We start from the raw sequence: 21,517 nt of genomic DNA on the forward strand, positions 1-21,517 counted from the left end.
TTGTAGGCAGAACATCTTGCTAAGTTAGACAACTGCACTGATCAAATTGGTTAAAAATTTAGGATCCAATCCTTTAACCCATACTCACATAAATAAATGGTCCCGTTCACTTTTGTAGGACCACTAGTGTAAGATTATGTCACTCACATAAGCGTTTTTCAAGGTCAAGCTCTTATTTTTTAATTTCATTTTGCGTATATTCTATGTGAGTCAATGGGTATTGCAGTCATATTTTTTCTTCACCACCCCTTCACAGCCAGTTAAACGAATGGAGCACTACAAAGAGAGACAGTGCAACACAGACACAGTTCCAGACCAAGGTGGCCAAATGCTTTTACCAAGGGCATCATCAGCTCACTGGCAGTTCTCCCTTTGGACTTTGTCCCAAAACAGAAAATAGAAATTCAAGTACAGTTCTGTGTTCCAGATGAAAGGTGGCAACTAGTCCAGTGTACCAGATGGCATAGTGTACAGTAAACTTCTCACTTAAAGTCGTCCCACTTAATGTTGTTTCGTTGCTGATCAATTAGAGAACATGCTCGTTTAAAGTTGCGCAATGCTTTGGGAGCCGCCTGCTTTGTCCACTGCTTGCAGAAAGAGCAGCCCATTGGAACTAGCTGGTGGAGACTTGGAACCAGGGTGGACCGGCAGCCCCCCTATCAGCTCCCCTAAGTTCTCTGTGCATAGCCGCCCAGCAGTTCAGCTGTCCCTCTCGCCACTGCCGTGTGCTGCTCCTGCCCTCTGCCTTGGAGCTGCTCCCAGGAGCCTCCTCCTTGCTGTGCAAGGGGGGAGAGAAGAGGGGTGCTAATGTCAGGGTGTCCCCCTTCCCTCCCGCTCCTGCTCCCCACTCCTGTACCCTATCTCCAAGAGCAGAGGAGGGACAGGACAGGGCTCAGGATGGAGGGAGCTTGCTGGCAGCAGCTGCTGTCTCAACTTGCTGATCTACTTAAAAAGGCAATGTACTTAGAGTGGGGTCAGCGTACTTAAAGGGGCAACACCCATCTCTCTCTCTCTCTCTCTCTCTCTCTCTCTCTCTCTCTCTCTCTCACATAAAAGGCGTGTGTCTCTGTCTCTCTCTGCCATGCTGTCTCCCCTCCCTCCATTCGTGCTGCCTTGTAGAGTGTGAGGCTACATTAACAACAATGTGTTAACCCTTGAGGGCTCAGCTGAGTGCTAGTTCATCATTTAGCAGTAAGGCATTCCCTGGGAAATATCCCACCCTCTGACTCCACCACCTCAACCAAGCTTCACAATTATCATTGCTGTGTACAGTATTAAACTGTTTGCTTAAAACGTATACTGTGTATAAGTGTGTGTGCAGTGATGAGCTGCCAAAAACTTAACATCCGGTTCCCCTCCTCACCCCACGAGGGGGTCGTGGCCCGCCCCCCGGGACTCCTGCCCCATCCACCCCCCTTCCCTGTCCCCTGACTGCCCCTGGAACCCCTGCCCCTGACTGCCTCCTACCGCCCCATCCAACCCCTGCTCCTTTCTGACTGCCCCCCCGGGACCCTTGCCCCATCCAACCCCTCCTCTCATTCCTGATGGCCCCCTGGGACCCCTGCCCCATCCAACCACCCCTTCTCTCTGTCCCCTGACTGCCCCTGGAACCCCTGCCCCTGACTGCCTCCTACCGCCCCATCCAACCCCTGCTCCTTTCTGACTGCCCCCCCGGGACCCTTGCCCCCATTCAATCCCCGTTCCCTGCCCTCTGACCACCCCGACCCCTATCCACCCCCCTTGAACTCCCCTGCCCTCTATCCAACACCCCCTCCCTGCTCCCTTACCGCGCTGCCTGGAGGTGGCTGGTGGTGCTACAGCCACGCCGCTTGGCTGGAGCCAGACCGGGGCCGGGCCGTGCAGCTGGAGTCGGGCTGGGCCACAGCCGGGCCGCGTGGCTGGAGCCGGGCCGGGCAGCGCCTGGAGCTGGGCTGCGCTTGCTTCTCAGCCCTCCCAGGCTTCCCGCACGAACAGCTGATTCGCGGGAAGCGGGGGGGGGGGGGAGGAGAAGCGGGGCGGAGCGTTCAGGGGAGGAGGCGGAGGCGGAGCAGAGGTGAGCTGGGGCCGGGGGTGGGGTGGGGAGCTGCCGGAGCTTTACCGGTTGTTAAATTTAAAAGCCCTTTTAGAACCGGTTGTCCCATGGGACAACCGGTTCTAAAAGGGCTTCTAAATTTAACAACCGGTTCCCGCGAACTGGTGTGAACAGGCTCCAGCTCACCACTGTGTGTGTGTGTATATATATAAAATATAGTCTTTTGTCTGTCGAAAAAACTTTCCCTGGAACCTAACCCTCTCATTTACATTAATTCTTATGGGGAAATTGGATTCACTTAACATTTCACTTAAAGTAGCATTTTTCAGGAACATAACTACAATGTTAAGCGAGGAGTTACTGTATATTCTATTTCGGGGAGCTAGAGCAGCAGCTATTGCAGGCTTAAGCTCAGCAGCAGTCTGGGGACAAGGGGCACACTTTCAGAAGCGAGCTTAATCAATCAATCCATCTGTAGAATACTATATTGCTACCACCTGCAGTTCTGATAGAGTAAGAGCTGCAATTATTCCATTCTAATCTTTGACCTTATCACCCACCTCAGTTATACTCACTCTAGCAATGGGTTACTGCTGATGCTAGGTGAGAGCATTAATGTAGTGCACAGTACCCTCTTTGGAAATATCAGCTCTGAAATGCTCTCAACTGATGTCACCCTTGAGCAGCACAAATCCTAAAACTGCTAATGAGTTCATATATACTGTCCTAGACATGTAAGAAGGAAGACATGATTTTATTAGGCTGCAACTTTATTAGGTTCTCATCTGGGAACTATCTATACAGTGCAGGTCAGGATTCCTTCCTTAATCATTTCCAACTGGTGGAGGATAGCCAGCAACCTTTCTCCACTTCATAGCTGGTCCCCAGCCCTTTACTGGGACCCCAGAACCCTCCCTTCATATGAGAGTTAGGGAGCTGGGGAAAGCGGGTTATCTCCTCACTGTACCAGACATTAGGAGCCCCAATACCACTCCCAGCTTCTTTAGGGCATGCCCCTCCCTTAAATCCACTTCTGGTTTATCGGTGAACTGGACCCCCTCTGGAACAAGTATATGCACTGGATACCTGTCACCTGTTAAACTGCAAACTGAACTGTATCTCCTCACCAATCCACCAGGTCCCTACTGTGGGGAAGGCAAAAAAACCCAACCCACCGAAACTGGCAGTGAGGGGAAAAATCCTTTCCAGTTTCCAAAAAGGTGACTAGTATAATGCCCACAAAACACCAAAAAGCTCAGTCCTACACTAATGCCAGGGGTGGGAGAGACTGAGTTGCTAATCCAGAGGGGGCTCAGGCTGGAGGGACAGGGTTTATATGTATCCTCCCCCTGGTAAACCAACGGTTACCTCAGCCCTACTGGCCCATCCAGATGATGCATTTCCCCACCTCTCAGGCACCCCCTCCCTTCCCTCCCCCAGCTCCAACCCCTACAAGTGGGGTCCATAAAAGAGACAATATCCTGTTAAACCCCACCAACCCAGATAAAGGCCTCTCACATTTCAGCTTGTCAGGAGTTACACTCTGTGCAAAGGAGGCTGGTGAGCTCTGAAATTTGGCAGATGAAATGGACAATGGAAAGATGTCCTCAGTGCTGGTTTACAGCAATGAGTACTAGTATATTTTAAATATCGCTACCAATTTACTAACAAGCACCTTTGAAAATAAAAGCTTAAAGATTTTTTCAAATCCAGATGAGTTGCCACTATTAATGTTGCTTGTTTATATTTCTCTGCTTTGCCGATGAAGAGTTTCTTTCACTTTTAAGTTCTCTGTGCTGTAGTGACTGGGCTACAAATATAATGATAATTTCTTTGTTGAAAAATCTTTTGGGAAATTTTTAATAACTTTTATTGTTCGTTTTTTTTTAAAAACACAACACAGAAAGAAATAAAATAGGTATTGCACTTCTAATAGATGTATGTAGACCAACAGACATTTGGACCAAAATTTTCAAACTTGGGTGCCTTAAAAGTTAAGCACCTGAATAAAAATGGACTGATTTTCAGAAGTGCTGGACACCTGCAACCGCCAATGAAGTCTGTGGGAGCTGTGTGTTCAGCACCTCCAAAAATCAGGCCACATTTTAAGGTGCTTAAACATGCCTAACTTTAAGCAGCTGAGTTTGAAAAATTTGGATTTAGAATTTAAGCAATCAGTTTTCATTTTCTATAGCAAGTAATAAACAATTTAAAGAGACAAATTTAATATACAATATGTTGTGTGGAGAACCTTCATTTGTACTATGAAAAAGAATCCAGGAAACTTGGTTTTACTTTTGGTAAAAGTTTGTTTTCACAAAATCTAAATTGTGGGGCAAATTTGACTAGACTGTGTCACTTTGCTTAACCAGTAGGAACAATTCTCAAAGCATCAACTAAATGATGCAGCCTGGAGCTCGCTCAGGAGATCACTTTCACATTATGGACTGTTTTCAGGTTTACTGTACTCTAGTTCTCATCTACCACCGAACTGAGTTAGATATTGCCATGATCATAGCTGATTTCAACTGCAGCCCTCAAGAGAAATAAAGGCTGATTTTAATTTTTATGTGAATCTATCTTAGGAAAAGGTGTAACGCATCATTTATAAAAACCTAAAACAGATCTATAATTACCTGGGAAGACCCATGGGGAGATTTCTTGCACTTCTGGTGTTTTGGATTCAGCAGGCCATGTTCGGGTTTCATTTGTAACTAAAAAGGCAGAAGTTAGATTGTAAATACCAGAGATACATCTGCTCTGCCTCTGTTTACATTTATTTCTACCCCCGCTGTAGTTTGCCAAAACAATCCAAAATGAACAAACACGTGAAATCAAATACCTTAGGAAACTGCTGAACTTGCTTTTACCACACACCCAATAACAACACGTGACTAGCTCTCTGAAACCTGCATTGTTTTTAAAATATTTTTTCTTAGTATCTGGTGTTCAAAACCTTGCAAGATTGGACACCTACTTACCCACAACTAAACAAATGCTCAAAAAAAAAGAAAAGAAAAAAAAAAAGAGGCTTTGCTTGAATGTACATTCTCACACCAAAATACATTCTTCTGATGATGCTCACCAACCACATTAACTTAATACAGGAGATGTCTACTTACCCAATATTTTCTTTGGTGTTTCAGATATGCCCAGTGTCTCAGGTTTAGGGAGTTTCTGTTGTGGTGTTTCATTGAGACCTGGAATGATAAGGTGCACTACACATAAAGGTAAGTGAGCCATTCATTCAAAACATGGTGAGCTGTAATCTGCCCTCAGAGATGTCCATGCAATACCCTCTGAGCCACTGAGAACTGAGCATGACTGTCAGAGGGAAGAATTTAGCTCTGTTTTGTAAATATCTAATCATTAATCCCATTTGCTGCTGCTCCTTCACCCCCTCTCCACCCCCTCCCCCACATTGCCACTGTTCTAGTATCATTGGCCACAGAAACCAATTACATGTTAGAGTATATAGACATGGTATATTCAGCATTGCAATACATGTATTCTAACTGGACATATCTTGATGACATGGCAGTCTTGTGATTAATGAGGATTTGTTTGTGTGTGGTTAGAATACTAAAGCTCACAGAACGAAAGTTAGGCCAAACAAATTTCATGCCGTGTAAGGTTCTTCCACACACCATTCCTGAGTTGAGTGGCATTACACTGGGGATAAATTTGTCTCCAGATATTTTAAGCAGAGTGGTTCCCAATCTTTTCAGACAAGAGTACCCATTTACTATAGTAAGTTGGTACCATCTAGTGCCTGCTACCTGTGTGCTCTAACCTGATACACAATTACCAAGTTCTACATCAGGCCAGACAACTGACGGGAATGAAGGAAGCTGTGATGCACTGGGGCTTAGTATAGGTCTCAGTAATACAGTGGAGTGGGGAAACGTAGTATACCATTCACAAAAGCCTGAAGTATCAGTACAGGTATATGTGCCGGTGGTTGGAAACCCGTGATCTTGTGCACACCTGGAGGGGGCCCAGCATATATTCACTTAACACCTCAAGATTATCTCTGCAAAATCACTTCTCTCCCTTCCCCTGCAATATGAAAGATCTGTTTTTGATAAAATAGTGGCAATAAGTCCTTTAAAATATTCTGACCATGGAATAGTCACTTTTATACTTCAGGTGCATCCTCCCCCTCACCACCATTATCATAAGATATAATAAAAAAAAATCTGAACCAGTCTCAAGAAAGAAAGAACTAGAAAGGACAGGAAATGTAAAAGGATTTACACAGCTCTTTATCTATTGGCCAGAGAAGTAAGGAATGTCTTAGTCACCTAGTATTGCTCCTGGCAGGGAAGACCTGTCCGTGGTTTTAGGCAGCATCCGACGTGTGACATTTTGAATTACTGTGGAAACAGCAACAGTGCATTATCAGAGAAACTTACAAATTTTAAGTCAGGAAACAAAAAACACACACAAGAGGACTCTGAACATTCTGAAAGCCTCTTTATTCAGTTTAGTAGCTCAGAGATATCAGCTTCATATTTTCGTACATTATCTAAAACCTATCTAAGGGTTTGCAAGATGTCTCTTTTCTAAACCACCCCTAACTGCAAACCTTTCCCATACACTCAATGTCATTCTTCATGCCATCAACGTTAGATTGATTTTCTTTGTGAAAATTATGCTCTATACCAGGGGTTCTCAACCTTTTTCTTTCTGAGCCTCACCCCCCCAACATGCTATAAAAAATTCATGGCCAGCATTAGGGGGTAGCAAGCAGGGCAATTGCTTGGGGCTCCATGCCACAGGGGGCGCCGTGAAGCTAAGTTGCTCAGGCTTCAGCCCCGCACGATGGGGTTTTGGCTTTCTGCCTTGGGCCCCAGTGAGTCTAACACTGGCCTTGCTTGACAGACCTCCTGAAAACTGCTTGCGCCCCTCCCCCCGAGGGGGCTCCAGACCCCAGGTTGAAAACTACTGCTGTATACTCAAGATATCACAGGACCAGTATCAGGAACTGCAGAACTTGGGGCTAATGGGATTTAGGGGAGCTTAAAAAATCCCTAGAAAGCGTCTGCTATTTAATGAGACACTACAATATTAACCGATATGTCTGGCAGGAGACCACTACTATTTGTTTGCTCCTACTCCCCTCCCATCACCCCTGCCATTCACGTGACCCTGAAGATACACTGGAACATGCCTAATAAATTTTAGGAGTGGTACTATTTTTAACAGGTAGAGCTGGGTGAATAATTCATAATTAATAATTTGAGACATTTCACTGCTTTTACCAGTTTTTTCTGTGAATAGTTCTAAATCTGTATCTCATTTGCCAGCAGTTTCTTGCAAGTATTCAATTTTCAAAGTTCTAGTTGCTTTAATTAGAAAATGCAGGTCTCATTGTATGTTTCTTTCACATGGCCAGATAAGGATAATTCTAAGAATCAGGTTTTTGGTTCAAATACTCAATTACAAATTCAAAATTTGCTTGCTGCAATATTTGCTTAAAATTTATTGTTAACGCAATTATTCCTTGCAGTATCCCCATGCACTAGAATATTAATGGAAAAGGGGTTTCAACACAGCCAAAGTGAATTTAAACAAAACATTCAAATTAATATTTAGGGTTTTGGTTTTTGTTGTATTTAATTAGCAATGGTAATAGATATTTTTAACTCAGCATGAAAACAAATATTTATAGGAACACAATAAAAAATGCCACACTGGAATAATGTTCTTTGTAGTCCTATATCCTGTCTGACAGTAGCCAGTATCAGATGCTTCAGAGGAAGGTGTAAAATCATGCAATAGATACTCATACCATAGCATGTTTATGTGGGAAACTTCGTTCTTTACCTTGGATTCATTGATTGGTTTATATCCCGAAGAACTAGGTCTGATATCCCTATTTTATCTTGGCTGTTGTAACCGAATATTATGCTTTTACTATACAAACATCTAATCCTTTTTTAATCCCCCTTCTTATGTTTCATGTTGGGTGCATCATAAATATTAATTAATATGGACCTTTCAATATAAATTATTTACTTTAAAAGTTAAAAGTGGCCTAACAGCATACAAGCATCTTCTAAGAAAAACACATGAAATATCTGCAGTTAAAATAGCCTAGATAAAATGTGTAAGTAAAGACTGATCTTGTGCTTCAGGACATAAACTTCTGCCTGCACTGGCCAGCAGTTGAGGAGAATGCATGCTGCACACACCCCTTTATGAGTGTGTCAGCAGGTGTGGCTCATCTGCATGCTTGGGAGAACATTAAAAAGGTGCACCATTCACCATCGTTATTATTTGGATTACCACAGTGCCAAAGAGCCTAAGTTATGGACCAGGACCCCAGTGTACTAGGGACTGTACAAACACAGAACAGACAGCCCCAAAGAGCTTACACTCTAAGAGTATGTCTATACTTATGGTGGCATGTGGAGTACAGACACTGCATGCACAGCTAGTATGGGTATAAACAGCAGAGTAGATGGTGAGGCATGGCTTAGACAAGTGCCCTAAATGCCTGAATCACCGGGGTATGTACCCTACATTGGCTCTCTACAGGCCCAAGCAGTGCCTCCCACAATAGTGTCCTGCTGCCAGAACCTTTCCCCTCTGCTGGAGCCTTTCCCAGCTGCCGGAGGCCTTTCCTGCTGCAGCAAAAGGCTCCAGCAAAGAGGAAAGACTCTGGCAATGAGGAGGCAGGGGGAAAAAGACTCTGGCAGCAGATACCTGCCAGAGCCATTACATGCTCCCTCCCTGCTGCTGAAGCCTTTCACTGAGGCATGTAGCTACACACACTAGCGACAAGTGTGAATGCAGCCTGCCTTTTATTGTGGTGTGTGGCTACATGTGTAGTGCCTGTACTCTAAACACCACCGTATGTTTAGACATAGGCTATGTAACAATGTTTCCCGGAGCATGCTTGCTTACAAACCACATAAGAATGTATTACTGAGCTCCCACTACAGCAGTACAATTCCACATCATCCCAAACTCAAGCCAGTGTCTAACTGACAAGTTTGAATCCAGAGCAAGGACTTCATGTAATAAGTAAAATAAAGGGCTAAATCCTGACCACATGACGTGCATATGTATTCTAGTGATCTGAATGCAGGAATGGGAGCCAAAACCTACTGTGCTCTAAACTTGGTTCTGATACTGACTTCTGTCTGTGGCCTTGGGCTTAAATTTCTCTGCTTAAATTTCACCCATCTGTAAAATGAGGACAATACTACTAATCTCTCTCTTAAAATCATTGATGAAGATTCATCAGTTAATGGGCCCAATCCATCATTCTTATCACACTCAAAACTTCCACTGAGCTTAAATGTGCTAGGAACACAGAATGAGGCTCCATGTTTATGAAGTGTTCTGAGGAGAGGATGGAAGAGGATAAAATATGGGTCAGACCAGACGAGAAACATTCATATAAAAAAGAATCTGACACACCAGAAAAGGGCAGACAAATAAACAGTGACAAGTTTTTAAAGTGCTTGCACACAAATCCTAGAAATCTAAATAATAAGATGGGTGAACTAGAGTGCCTCGTGTTAAAGGAGGATATTGATATAATAGGCATCACAGAAACCCGGTGGAGTGGGGACAATCAATGGGACACAATCATTCCGGGGTACAAAATACACCTCTACCCCGATATAACGCAGCCTGATATAATATGAATTCGGATATAACGCAGTAAAGCAGCACTCCCGGGGGGGGGGGGGGGTGGAAGGGCGCTGCGCACTCCGGCAGATCAAAGCAAGTTCGATATAACGCAGTTTCACCTATAACGCAGTAAGATTTTTTGGCTCCCAAGGACAGCATTATATCGGGGTACAGGTGTACAGTATATCGAAAGGACAGAACAGGTTGTGTGTGTGGGGGGGAGGGGGAGTGGCACTATATGTGAAAGAAAATGTAGAATCAAATGAAGTAAAAATCTTAAATTAATCCACATGTTCCACAGAATCTCTAAGGATAGTAATTCCATGCTCTAATAAGAATATAACAGCAGGGATCTATTATCGACCACCTGACCAGGACAGTGATAGTGATGATGAAATGCTAAGGGAGATTAGAGAGGCTATCAAAATAAAGAACTCAATAATAGTGGGGGATTTCAATTATCCCCATATTGACTGGGTACATGTCACCTCAGGACGAAATGCAGACACAAAATTTCTCGATACTTTAAATGACTGCTTCTTGGAGCCGCTGGTACAGGAACCCACAATGGGAGAGGCAATTCTTGATTTAGTCCTGAGTGGAGCGCAGGATCTGGTCCAAGAGGTCCTACAACAGGACCGCTTGGAAATAGTGACCATAATATAACAACAATTAACATTCCTGTGGTGGGAAGAACACCTCAACAGCCCAACACTGTGGCATTTAATTTCAGAAAGGGGAACTATGCAAAAATGAGGTGGTTAGTTAAACAGAAATTAAAAGGTACAATGACTATAGTGAAATCCCTGCAAGCTGCATGGACACTTTTCAAAGACACCATAATAGAAGCCCAACTTAAATGTATACCCCCAAATTAAAAAACACAGTAAAAGAACTAAAAAAGAGCCACTGTGGCTTAACAACCATGTAAAAGAAGCAGTGAGAGATAAAAAGGCATCTTTTAAAAAGTGAAAGTCAAATCCTAGTGAGGTAAATAGAAAGGAGCATAAACACTGCCAAATTAAGTGTAAAAATGTAATAAGAAAAGCCAAAAAGGAGTTTGAAGAACAGCTAGCCAAAAACTCAAAAGATAATAACAAAATGTTTTTTAAGTACGTCAGAAGCAGGAAGCCTGCTAAACAACCAGTGGGGCCCCTGGATGATCGAGATACAAAAGGAGCACTTAAAGATGATAAAGTCATTGCAGAGAAACCAAATGAATTCTTTGCTTCAGTCTTCATGGCTGAGGATGTTAGGGAGATTCCCAAACCTAAGCCATCCTTTGTAAGTGACAAATCTGAGGAATTGTCACAGATTGAAATGTAATTAGAAGAGCTTTTGGAATTAATTGATAAACTTAACAGTAACAAGTCACCGGGACCAGATGGCATTCACCCAAGAGTTCTGAAAGAACTCAAATGTGAAATTGCGGAACTATTAACTATGGTTTGTAACCTGTCCTTTAAATTGGCTTCTGTTCCCAGTGACTGGAAGATAGCTAATGTAACGCCAATATTTAAAAAGGGCTCTAGAGGTGTTCCCGGCAATTACAGACAGGTAAGTCTAACATCAATACCAGGCAAATTAGTTGAAACAATAGTAAAGAATAAAATTGTCAGACACATAGAAGAACATAAATTGTTGGGCAAAAGTCAACATGGTTTCTGTAAAGGGAAATCATGTCTTACTAATCTATTAGTGTACTTAGATTTCCAGAAAGCCTTTGACAAGGTCCCTCACCAAAGGCTCTTACGTAAATTAAGTTGTCATGGGATAAGAGGGAAGATCCTTTCATGGATTGAGAACTGGTTAAAAGACAGGGAACAAAGGGTAGGAATAAATGGTAAATTTTCAGAATGGAGAGGGGTAACTAGTGATGTTCCCCAAGGGTCAGTCCTAGGACCAATCCTATTCAACTTATTCATAAATGATCTGGAGAAAGGGGTAAACAGTGAGGTGGCAGTTTGCAGATGATACTAAACTGCTCAAGATAGTTAAGACCAAAGCAGACTGTGAAGAACTTCAAAAAGATCTCACAAAACTAAGTGATTGGGCAAGAAAATGGCAAATGAAATTTAATGTGGATAAATGTACAGTAATGCACATTGGAAAAAAATAACCCCAACTATACATACAATATGATGGGGGCTAATTTAGCTACAACTAATCAGGAAAGAGATCTTGGAGTCATCGTGGATAGTTCTCTGAAGACGTCCATGCAGTGTGCAGCGGTGGTCAAAAAAGCAAACAGGATGTTAGGAATCATTCAAAAAGGGGATAGAGAATAAGACTGAGAATATATTATTGCCCTTTTATCAATCCATGGTACGCCCACATCTTGAATACTGAGTACAGATGTGGTCTCCTCATCTCAAAAAAGATATACTGGCACTAGAAAAGGTTCAGCGAAGGGCAACTAAAATGATTAGGGGTTTGGAACGGGTCCCATATGAGGAGAGATTAAAGAGGCTAAAACTTTTCAGCTTGGAAAAGAGGAGACTAAGGGGGGCTATGATAGCGGTATATAAAATCATGAGTGGTGTGGAGCAAGTGAATAAGGAAAAGTTAATTACTTGTTCCCATAATATAAGAACTAGCGGCCACCAAATGAAATTAATGGGCAGCAGGTTTAAAACAAATAAAAGGAAGTTCGTCTTCACATAGCGCACAGTCAACCTGTGGAACTCCTTGCCTAAGGAGGTTGTGAAGGCTAGGACTATAACAGGGTTTAAAAGAGAACTAGATAAATTCATGGAGGTTAAGTCCATTAATGGCTATTAGCCACGATGGGTAAGGAATGGTGTCCCTAGCCTCTGTTTGTCAGAGGGTGGAGATGGATGGCAGGAGAGAGATCACTTGATCATTGCCTGTTAGGTTCACTCCCTCTGGGGCACCTGGCATTGGTCACTGTTGGTAGACAGGATACTGGGCCGCATGGACCTTTGGTCTGACCCAATATGGCCATTCTTATGTTCTTATGAAAATGAAAAGGGCCAAATGTCCTATGGCTGGTTTGTCAAAATAAACCTGAGATTTTTACTTAGTCCATGTGTTTCCCTCTTTATATATTGGTGTGTTTAACATTTCTCTGACTTGGGGAGCTCCTGGCTAAAATGCAAAGACAATCATTTTCAGAACATATTAACTAAGCTCCTGTATTTCTGTTTCTATGGAAATTGGCATTTTCAAATTTCCAAGAGCTGGTCCCTTAAAGATATTTTTTGCATGCTTCAAATCCCAATGTCTGGCGAGCATGTTGGTTTAAGTCTATTCACACATGATACTAATTAATTAAATAAATCACACCCGCTCCGCAGTCTACTCTATTTTATGGACACGTTGAATTTTTATTTCTCTGAATTAAAAAAAAAAAAGTGACATTATTTAAACATCTGGAAAACAAGTGCAAGAAGCCATCTCTGAAAACAACTTCTTCTCCAGGAACACATATTGGAAATATAAAAGATTTGGAAGAAGTCATTTGGATCATATTTATTTTTCTAAATCCTTCTCAACTTAGAAACCATACAGGTAAAGTTAAATATTTGTTTCAGAGTAGCAGCCGTGTTAGTCTGTATCCGCAAAAAGAACAGGAGTACTTGTGGCACCTTAGAGACTAACAAATTTATTAGAGCATAAGCTTTCGTGGGCTACAACCCACTTCTTCGGATGCATATAGAGTGAAACATATATTGAGGAGATATATATACACACCCATACAGAGAGCATGAACAGGTGGGAGTTGTCTTACCAACTCTGAGAGGCCAATTAAGTAAGAGAAAAAAAACTTTTGAAGTGATAATCAAGATGGCTCAGTACAGACAGTTTGATAAGAAGCAAGTGTGAAAATACTTACAAGGGGAGATAGATTCAATGTTTGTAATGGCTCAGCCATTCCCAGTCTTTATTTAATCCTGTGTTGATTGTGTCTAGTTTGCATATCAATTCCAGCTCAGCAGTCTCTCGTTGGAGTCTGTTTTTGAAGTTTTTCTGTTTTAAGATAGCCACCCGCAGGTCTGTCATAGAATGGCCAGACAGGTTAAAGTGTTCTCCCACTGGTTTTTGAGTATTATGATTCCTGATGTCAGATTTGTGTCCATTAATTCTTTTGCGTAGAGACTGTCCGGTTTGGCCAATGTACATGGCAGAGGGGCATTGCTGGCACATGATGGCATATATCACATTGGTAGATGTGCAGGTGAACGAGCCCCTGATGGTATGGCTGATGTGATTAGGCCCTATGATGATGTCACTTGAATAGATATGTGGACAGAGTTGGCATCGGGCTTTGTTACAAGGATAGGTTCCTGGGTCAGTGTTTTTGTTCAGTGATGTGTGGTTGCTGGTGAGTATTTGCTTTAGGTTGGGGGGTTGTCTGTAAGCGAGGACAGGTCTGTCTCCCAAGATCTGTGAGAGTAAAGGATCATCTTTCAGGATAGGTTGTAGATCTCTGATGATGCGCTGGAGAGGTTTTAGTTGGGGGCTGAAGGTGACAGCTAGTGGTGTTCTGTTATTTTCTTTGTTGGCCCTGTCTTGTAGGAGGTGACTTCTGGGTACTCGTCTGGCTCTGTCAATCTGTTTTTTCACTTCAGCAGGTGGGTATTGTAGTTTTAAGAATGCTTGATAGAGATCTTGTAGGTGCTTGTCTCTATCTGAGGGATTGGAGCAAATGCGGTTATATCTTAGAGCTTGGCTGTAGACAATGGATCGTGTGGTGTGTCCTGGATGGAAGCTAGAGGCATGTAGGTAAGTGTAGTGGTCAGTAGGTTTCCGGTATAGGGTGGTATTTATGTGACCATCGCTTATTAGCACAGTAGTGTCCAGGAAATGGACCGCTTGTGTGATATGCAAACTAGACACAATCAACACAGGATTAAATAAAGACTGGGAATGGCTGAGCCATTACAAACATTGAATCTATCTCCCCTTGTAAGTATTTTCACACTTGCTTCTTATCAAACTGTCTGTACTGAGCCATCTTGATTATCACTTCAAAAGTTTTTTTTCTCTTACTTAATTGGCCTCTCAGAGTTGGTAAGACAACTCCCACCTGTTCATGCTCTCTGTATGGGTGTGTATATATATCTCCTCAATATATGTTTCACTCTATATGCATCCGAAGAAGTGGGTTGTAGCCCACGAAAGCTTATGCTCTAATAAATTTGTTAGTCTCTAAGGTGCCACAAGTACTCCTTAAATATTTGTACTTACAGAAAACTAAATTTAACAAGAAATATTATTTCACATTTATCATAGGCACGCCCTATAGAGGGTTTACTAATCTATAAAAGCCCAGATACCAAAAACTTCCCAGGGGAGCGGAGACACAGTGATGAAGACTCATCACGTTGGAACATTTCAAAATCCCTGCAGGTGGCACCACTGAAAAGATAGCACAAATCTTTCTATTTAAATGCTCCATGTTAGGATTTCTCACAAGTCATCTCCGGACCCATGAACTTCCCAGGACATCAAGATGTATGAGATTTTTAATCACAGAAAGCCTTATATAACATAGGACTACTGGATAACAAAAATAGGGTTTCCAATTTTAAACTACACTATTTCAAAGTTGCAGAAATAAAATCAACTATGCAATAATTATGTTTTTTAAAAGTACAACTAAGGAGGGGGGGAAATCTCTCCCCCATTTTTTCTAGAAATGCAGTTGTGCAACCTTAGCATTTTCTTGGTAAATACATTTCCACAGGCCAGTATTTCCTCTCTTCCACTTGAACTGTAGCTGGCTGTTGTTTATCAGTTTCTGCTGAGACTCTTCACTGAAGTGCTGATGGAAGACAGCACTGCCCATACCCAGATATGCTTTCATTTGCTACTTTCATTTCTTTCCTAAAAGCCTTCCCTCCACTTTTATTTTGGCCTAAAGCACACTGAAAGCATATACATTTTAAAAAAAAGTTTCTAAACATCCTCTGCTCTGGAGCTGGATGTTAAAAATATTTGTTGAGTTGTCCCCAACTCATTCTTAAATTTTAGGGAATACCTTTACTCATCTAAAACTCTAAAGAAGAACTCTGCCCGTTTCCCTCCCACACAGACAGTTCAGAAAAAGCTAACATCTGGGCTAATAACTTTTGTGTTTAGTGAATTGCTTGTTGAAGAAATATTCTGAAAACGGTCATAATTGTGCTTGCACTTGTACGTGAATACTAAGCTAGGGCTGGATAAAGTCAAGCTTCTTCATAACAGTAGAAACATAATATCAACATTGACTCAACCTTGGTTATTTCTTCTATGGCTCTATATCTGTAACATTGCCCTTCTAAGCCTCCAGCAGTGTACAGGGCAGAGAATATGGATGAGTGTATAGGACACACTGACTGTGGATTTTACTACGGCACTATGCAAGAAAACAGAATACAAAAGACACAAATTTTTCTGTGATCCACGCTGACAACACATTAGGGGCCTCGAGGCTGCACCTAACTTGTAGAGTGTCGCCTACAATGTGCAGTGACTACAGGCTCTAGCATACAATGCTCATATTTAACTAACTAAAGGCTATTTAGATGAAAATGGGGCATTGATCACTGGAACCTGCTGTCTCCAAGGGCTAGAACTCTAGATTCCATATGAGGGAGGCTACAGACCACATTTTAGAACATCATGGTCTGCAGTTGAATTCATGAATGGCATGTTATCTGCCTGAGTACACTATATACACAGTAGCAAAGAGTAGTCATATTGGCATGGATGCCTGGAGGGAAGGGGATTTGCAGTTTGAATAGAGCACACATTATATCCAGCTCAACAAATTCTGCACTGTAAGATTTAAAGTAACATTCAGAAAAGTAAAGCCTTAGCAATATCTAATTTTCAAAACACACAGAAGATGCCTATATAAAGGAAGGAAAGAAAGCCTGAAGGAGGGCAGCAAATAGAGAAAACCCAAGACTAGGTACTGAGGGATGGAATACAATTTGAAGCTTATGAAGAACTGATCAGTGCATGATTCTATACTGTAAATATTTCACTGTATAGTACAAATTTAATTCAAGTCACATATTGCTTCTTTTCATACCTGGCAGCTAGGGGATGCCAGGCAGAGAGAATGACAAACCTGGATATCTTTATCAGTATGTTTCACATAGTAACCTTAAAGATAGACACTAGCAGAAACTAGAATTGGTAGCTACTCAGCAAATGATTCAATGAAGTAGTTGTGTATGATGCAGCAAAATAGCACAGTTTAAAAATGAAGAGCGAACATAGTTTAATTACTTTTGTAATAAAAATTCACAATTTTGATTGTGAAGTTCCATTGATTTTGGTTACAAGGAAAGTTTCACTAGACTCTGCATATATTAATCATAGTAAATGTATTCTGTTTTTCATTGATTTTATACTTTTTTGTGAGATATCTGTGTTCAAGGGGGAGAAAAACATGAAAAAACACACGTTACCTTCTTTGATTCTTGTAATAGGGACAAGTTTTGCAGCATCTCGTAGTATGAGCTATGAAGAGAAAAAAAAAGATATAAGCGTTAGGATCTGTGCCATAATAGTAATTGTATTTTTCTTTGTAATGAAAATATAAGGCTTCAATCCAGTGCCTCATTTGTCCCAAGTTAACAACGGACATGGCTCCGGCCCCAATCACTGAAGGTTACACTTCATTTTTGTTGGCGAGAACTGTTATAAAGCATTTTGATCCCTTTAATTTGGCTACAGCCAGTTGTTTTGCTCCATTAATACAGAAAGTCTTACTGCTAAGCAGTCCTCTAATCTTTGTTCTCTTTGAGACGAATCTCTCCATCTTAAGAACCAGAGAAACCTTGACAATGAAACTGTGCAAAGTAATAACAATGAAACCTCCAAAACAACAATAATCACCCAGTTGTGTATTTTGTTACTAACTTTCAACTCAGATCAAGGTTACTGAAAAGTTCACAAACCATTCTCATAAACCAGGACTATTTTATGGTTTTTAAATCCAGATCAGATGTTCACTTCTCATCTAATGTAAAGTATGGAGGTAAAAGGCATTTGATGTGGGTTAGCATCTGTGGGCTTTATCAATGGCATCACCTTAATTTTGACAACTGATTTCTCAGGGTGATAATAGGCCAGTCACAAGGGGGCTCCAAATTGAAAGGAATGTATATGCTTTTTATATTTGTATTGCAAATATTTTTTGCCTTACACTGGTCTTTGATCCAGAAAGGTTTCCATCCACATACTAATCCTTTACAGATTTTTGAGCACCATGGAAATAAGCATCTTTAGCACGTGAATTGGCCCTGCATTTCTCAGAATGGAGAAAATTGCAGATCTCTATGACATAAGTAAGCCCTGACCGTCCTTTGGCTCATGCAGGTACGGGAGCCAACATTTCAATAGTACAATGACTGGAAAGGGACCAGACAGAAGTACTGCCAGATATATACATATACTAACTGTAGCTATAAAATATAATCCTCTTTCAGTGAAGTCTGAGTTTAAAGGAGGAATAGAACTCAGTATACAAATACCTCTTTTGGCTAAACATATAGCATATAAAGTCCTGTTTCCAGATGAGTGGGGATCAGTTAATGCTACTGGTTTATTCTGTACTTCATAATATGTTATGTAAAAATAAACTGTACTGCACTGTACAGAAAACAAATCTAATTAAACAGATTGCACTGTTTTATCTGCTGATTTTAATTACAGAAATATATTGTATGTTCATTCCCTTTAAAAACACAAAACAGTTTTTAAAAAAAACACAGCTGAGTAGCTTCCTGACTCAACAATATAAAGAAAAAAATACTGCTAGTAGTAGTAGTAGTAGTAGTAAATATATATATTTTTGTATCGCTCGCCCGCACCACTTCTCGCGGCCCCCATTGGCCCGGGACGGCGAACCGCGGCCAGTGCGGGCCGTGATCGGCCGAACCTGCCGCGTCAGCAGGTAAATAAACTGGCCCGGCCCGCCAGGGTGCTTACCCTGGCGAGCCGCGTGCCAAACATTGCCAACCCCTGGTATAGCATCTTACCTACTGCAAACATTTTCAAGTATTTTTCTTTGGCGCGAATCATGTTTGGGAATAGTTCAGTTTAAGCAGTAGATATAGGGCCAGACTCACCTAGCATTTATGCATTTTTTTCCTGTTTAAGCTGATGGAGACCTCAGTTTGTGAATAAATCCATCTGGGGACAAGGCTGCAGCAGAGCAGTGTGGCTACAACTTCGTCTATATGCCAGGGAAGAAAGAATCCCCCAAAATGGGTAGAGCTGGTTGGAAATGGGCTGTGGCCAGAGCTACTGAGAATGCTGATTCAGAGTGTCACTTGATTGTGTTGAGCCTCCCTCCTGTCACACGCTTTCAGCTGTTACCATGAGAAGTGTGATTTATACCTCCCCTGTACCAAGTTTTCTAAATCAGGCCCATAGCTGGGATGAAAACCTGTCTAATCAATTAAATGTAAAAGTATTTTCATAACCTCTGGAAGAAAGGGAACAATGATTCCTTTGGCCTTATTTATTACTTCTTTACAAAAATGACTTGAGCCTTTCCTTTATCTGCAACAAATTCTATCTGCGCTTCAGGGTAGAACATTGCTCTCACTGTACATAATAAAGCAAGAGACTGAATCAGATTATATGCCCCAATAGAAAACAAGTATCAAATATCATTGCTAAAAGTAACATTAACCTTTATTGTAATGACTGACTTCATATTTACATTCTCAACATCAACATACTTTGGTTGTGCAGTGTGGCAAGGCGACGACTCACCACTGCGATGCCTCCTGCTGGTCATCCTGGGAATTAGCTCTTCCAGCCCAGAGCGCTGTCTGCAGGCCGGTGTCTCGCCTGCCGCTGGCCCCTGTGTCCCTCCTGGACCCCGGTACCCTTCTAGACCAGGGTTCTGCCCCCAGCAGTAACCCCCAATCTGGGTCTCCCCACCAGGGGGAGCCCCCAACCTTCTGTCCTCACCTTGCCTCAGTGGCTACTGCCAGTCACTATCTAGTGACTCACTGGCGCAGACGGCAGTCTATAAACCACTCATCATCGGCAAGGGGTGTTTGGACCAGCTGCCTCTGCCTGTCTATGTGCTGCCCCTCTGCAGTCCCAGTACCCTTTTGTAGGCCCTTAACTCGGCCTGCAGCCTGGGGTTTTACTAGGCTGGAGCTCCCCAGCTCCCTCTGCCCTTCCCCAGCACTGCTCCACCCCAGGTACCCTGCTCAGCTTCCCAGGCAGCCAGGTCCTTCTCTCTCTCAGGAGCTAGAGAGAAAGTGTTCAGTCTCTGGCCCTCAGCCCTCTTATAGGGCTAGCTGTGGCCTGATTGGGGTGTGGCCGCACCTGTAGCTGGTTCCCCCAATCAGCCTAGCTTTTCCCAGCTGCAGCCCTCTCCAGGGCTGCTTTTAAACCCTTCAGGGCCGGAGCGGGGTAATCACACCACTACATGCAGCCAACCAGATTCTACTGAATCTGTAGGATACATGTCTTTAGACATGATGTTGAGAAGATGAAAGGACCAGAGATCACAGATTTGGAGCTATTCAGGGGACCTTTAATTCGATCTCATTATAGATTGACCACATGCATGCAGAGAACATGAAAAAGAGATTCAAACTATAATGTATAGGAGACTTTCCAAGTCAAGTGAAGTGAAGAAAAGTGTTGTTGCATGAAGTTAGATTCCTACTAGAAGGGAGTATGAGTGATGTTCCATTATATTGGCAATTCAAGCCACAGGTTTAAAGTGCACATTACAAAGTCTTTAAATGGAGAGATTTAAACACTAGAAAAATATACTAGGAGGCTTTAAAGCAAGAGGTTCTGCAGGGTTCTATCTTGTCACTATTACCACTCAGTGTGTTTGTATCTTTGCTGTGGGAGAAAGCATGATATTTTGGCCTGCTTTGTCACCAGTACATTCAGATCTCCAGCTTCGTGTTGTTAAATCTAGATGCTGCATTCTCTGTGTTTTCAAAGTGCCTCACAGCTTAGAAAGTAGATGGAAGTAAACTAGCTTAGGAAGTAGATAAGATGGAAATGGTGCGTATAGGCAGCGGGGAGCATCTGGAAGTCTTATGGAGAAAATTATGACTTAATTGGCATTATAGAGACTTGGTGGGACAACTCTCATGATTGGAGTACCAGCATTGAGGGATATAGCTTGTTCTGAAAGTATAGATATGGCAAAAAAGGAGGAAGTGTTGCGCTGTATGTCAACAATGTATTCACTTGCACCAAGGTCCAAAGGGGAAGTGAGTGACAGACCTGCTGAGTCTCTGGGTGTGGATAACAAGGGAAAAGAACAGTAGCAATGTTATGGTGGGGATCTATTATTGACCACCAATTCAGGAAGAGGAAATGGATGAGTCATTCTACAAGGAGGTAACAAGATTAGCTAACACACGAGCTAGTATTAATGAGGGATTTTAACTTCCCTGATATCTGTTGGAAGACTACTGCAGCAAAACATATGTCCTGCAAATTCTTAGCGTGAGTAGGAGATAAATTTTCTGATTCAGAAAGTGAAGGAAACAATTAGAAGGTCATCCATTTTGGATCTAGTTTTGACCAATAGCAGGGCCGGAACCAGGCACCAGCGGAGGAAGCACGTGCCTTGGGCAGCACATGCTAAGGGGCGGCATTCCGTCCATTCTTGGGGCGGCACAATCCGGGCGGCTTTTTTTTTTTTTTTTTTTTTTGCTTGGGGAGGCAAAAATGGTAGAGGCAGCCCTGCCAATAGGGATGAATTAATTGTGAATGTGAAGGTGGTCGGGACTTGGGAGGAAGTGATCATGATCTGACAGAATTCAAGATCCTATGGAAATGAGGACATGAGAACAGCAAAACAAGGACACTAGGCTTCAGAAAGGC

The 21,517-nt window shown here is 42.3% G+C and overlaps 1 protein-coding gene across 1 annotated transcript in view; it reads right to left on the minus strand.

Moving 5' to 3' along the window:
- The window catches only part of ABI3BP (ABI family member 3 binding protein), a 302,067-nt gene that overhangs the window by 154,329 nt on the left and 126,221 nt on the right, over positions 1–21,517 (minus strand). The window contains exons 7-10 of the mRNA XM_065423543.1: positions 17,104–17,155; positions 6,337–6,408; positions 5,155–5,250; positions 4,669–4,746 (exon numbers count right to left, since the gene is read on the minus strand). Of these exons, the coding sequence (XP_065279615.1) occupies positions 4,669–4,746; positions 5,155–5,250; positions 6,337–6,408; positions 17,104–17,155 (298 nt within the window). The remainder of the gene's footprint in view (positions 1–4,668; positions 4,747–5,154; positions 5,251–6,336; positions 6,409–17,103; positions 17,156–21,517) is intronic.

This window comes from Emys orbicularis, chromosome 1 (genome assembly GCF_028017835.1).
Source record: "Emys orbicularis isolate rEmyOrb1 chromosome 1, rEmyOrb1.hap1, whole genome shotgun sequence".
NCBI classification, from domain to species: domain Eukaryota; kingdom Metazoa; phylum Chordata; order Testudines; family Emydidae; genus Emys; species Emys orbicularis.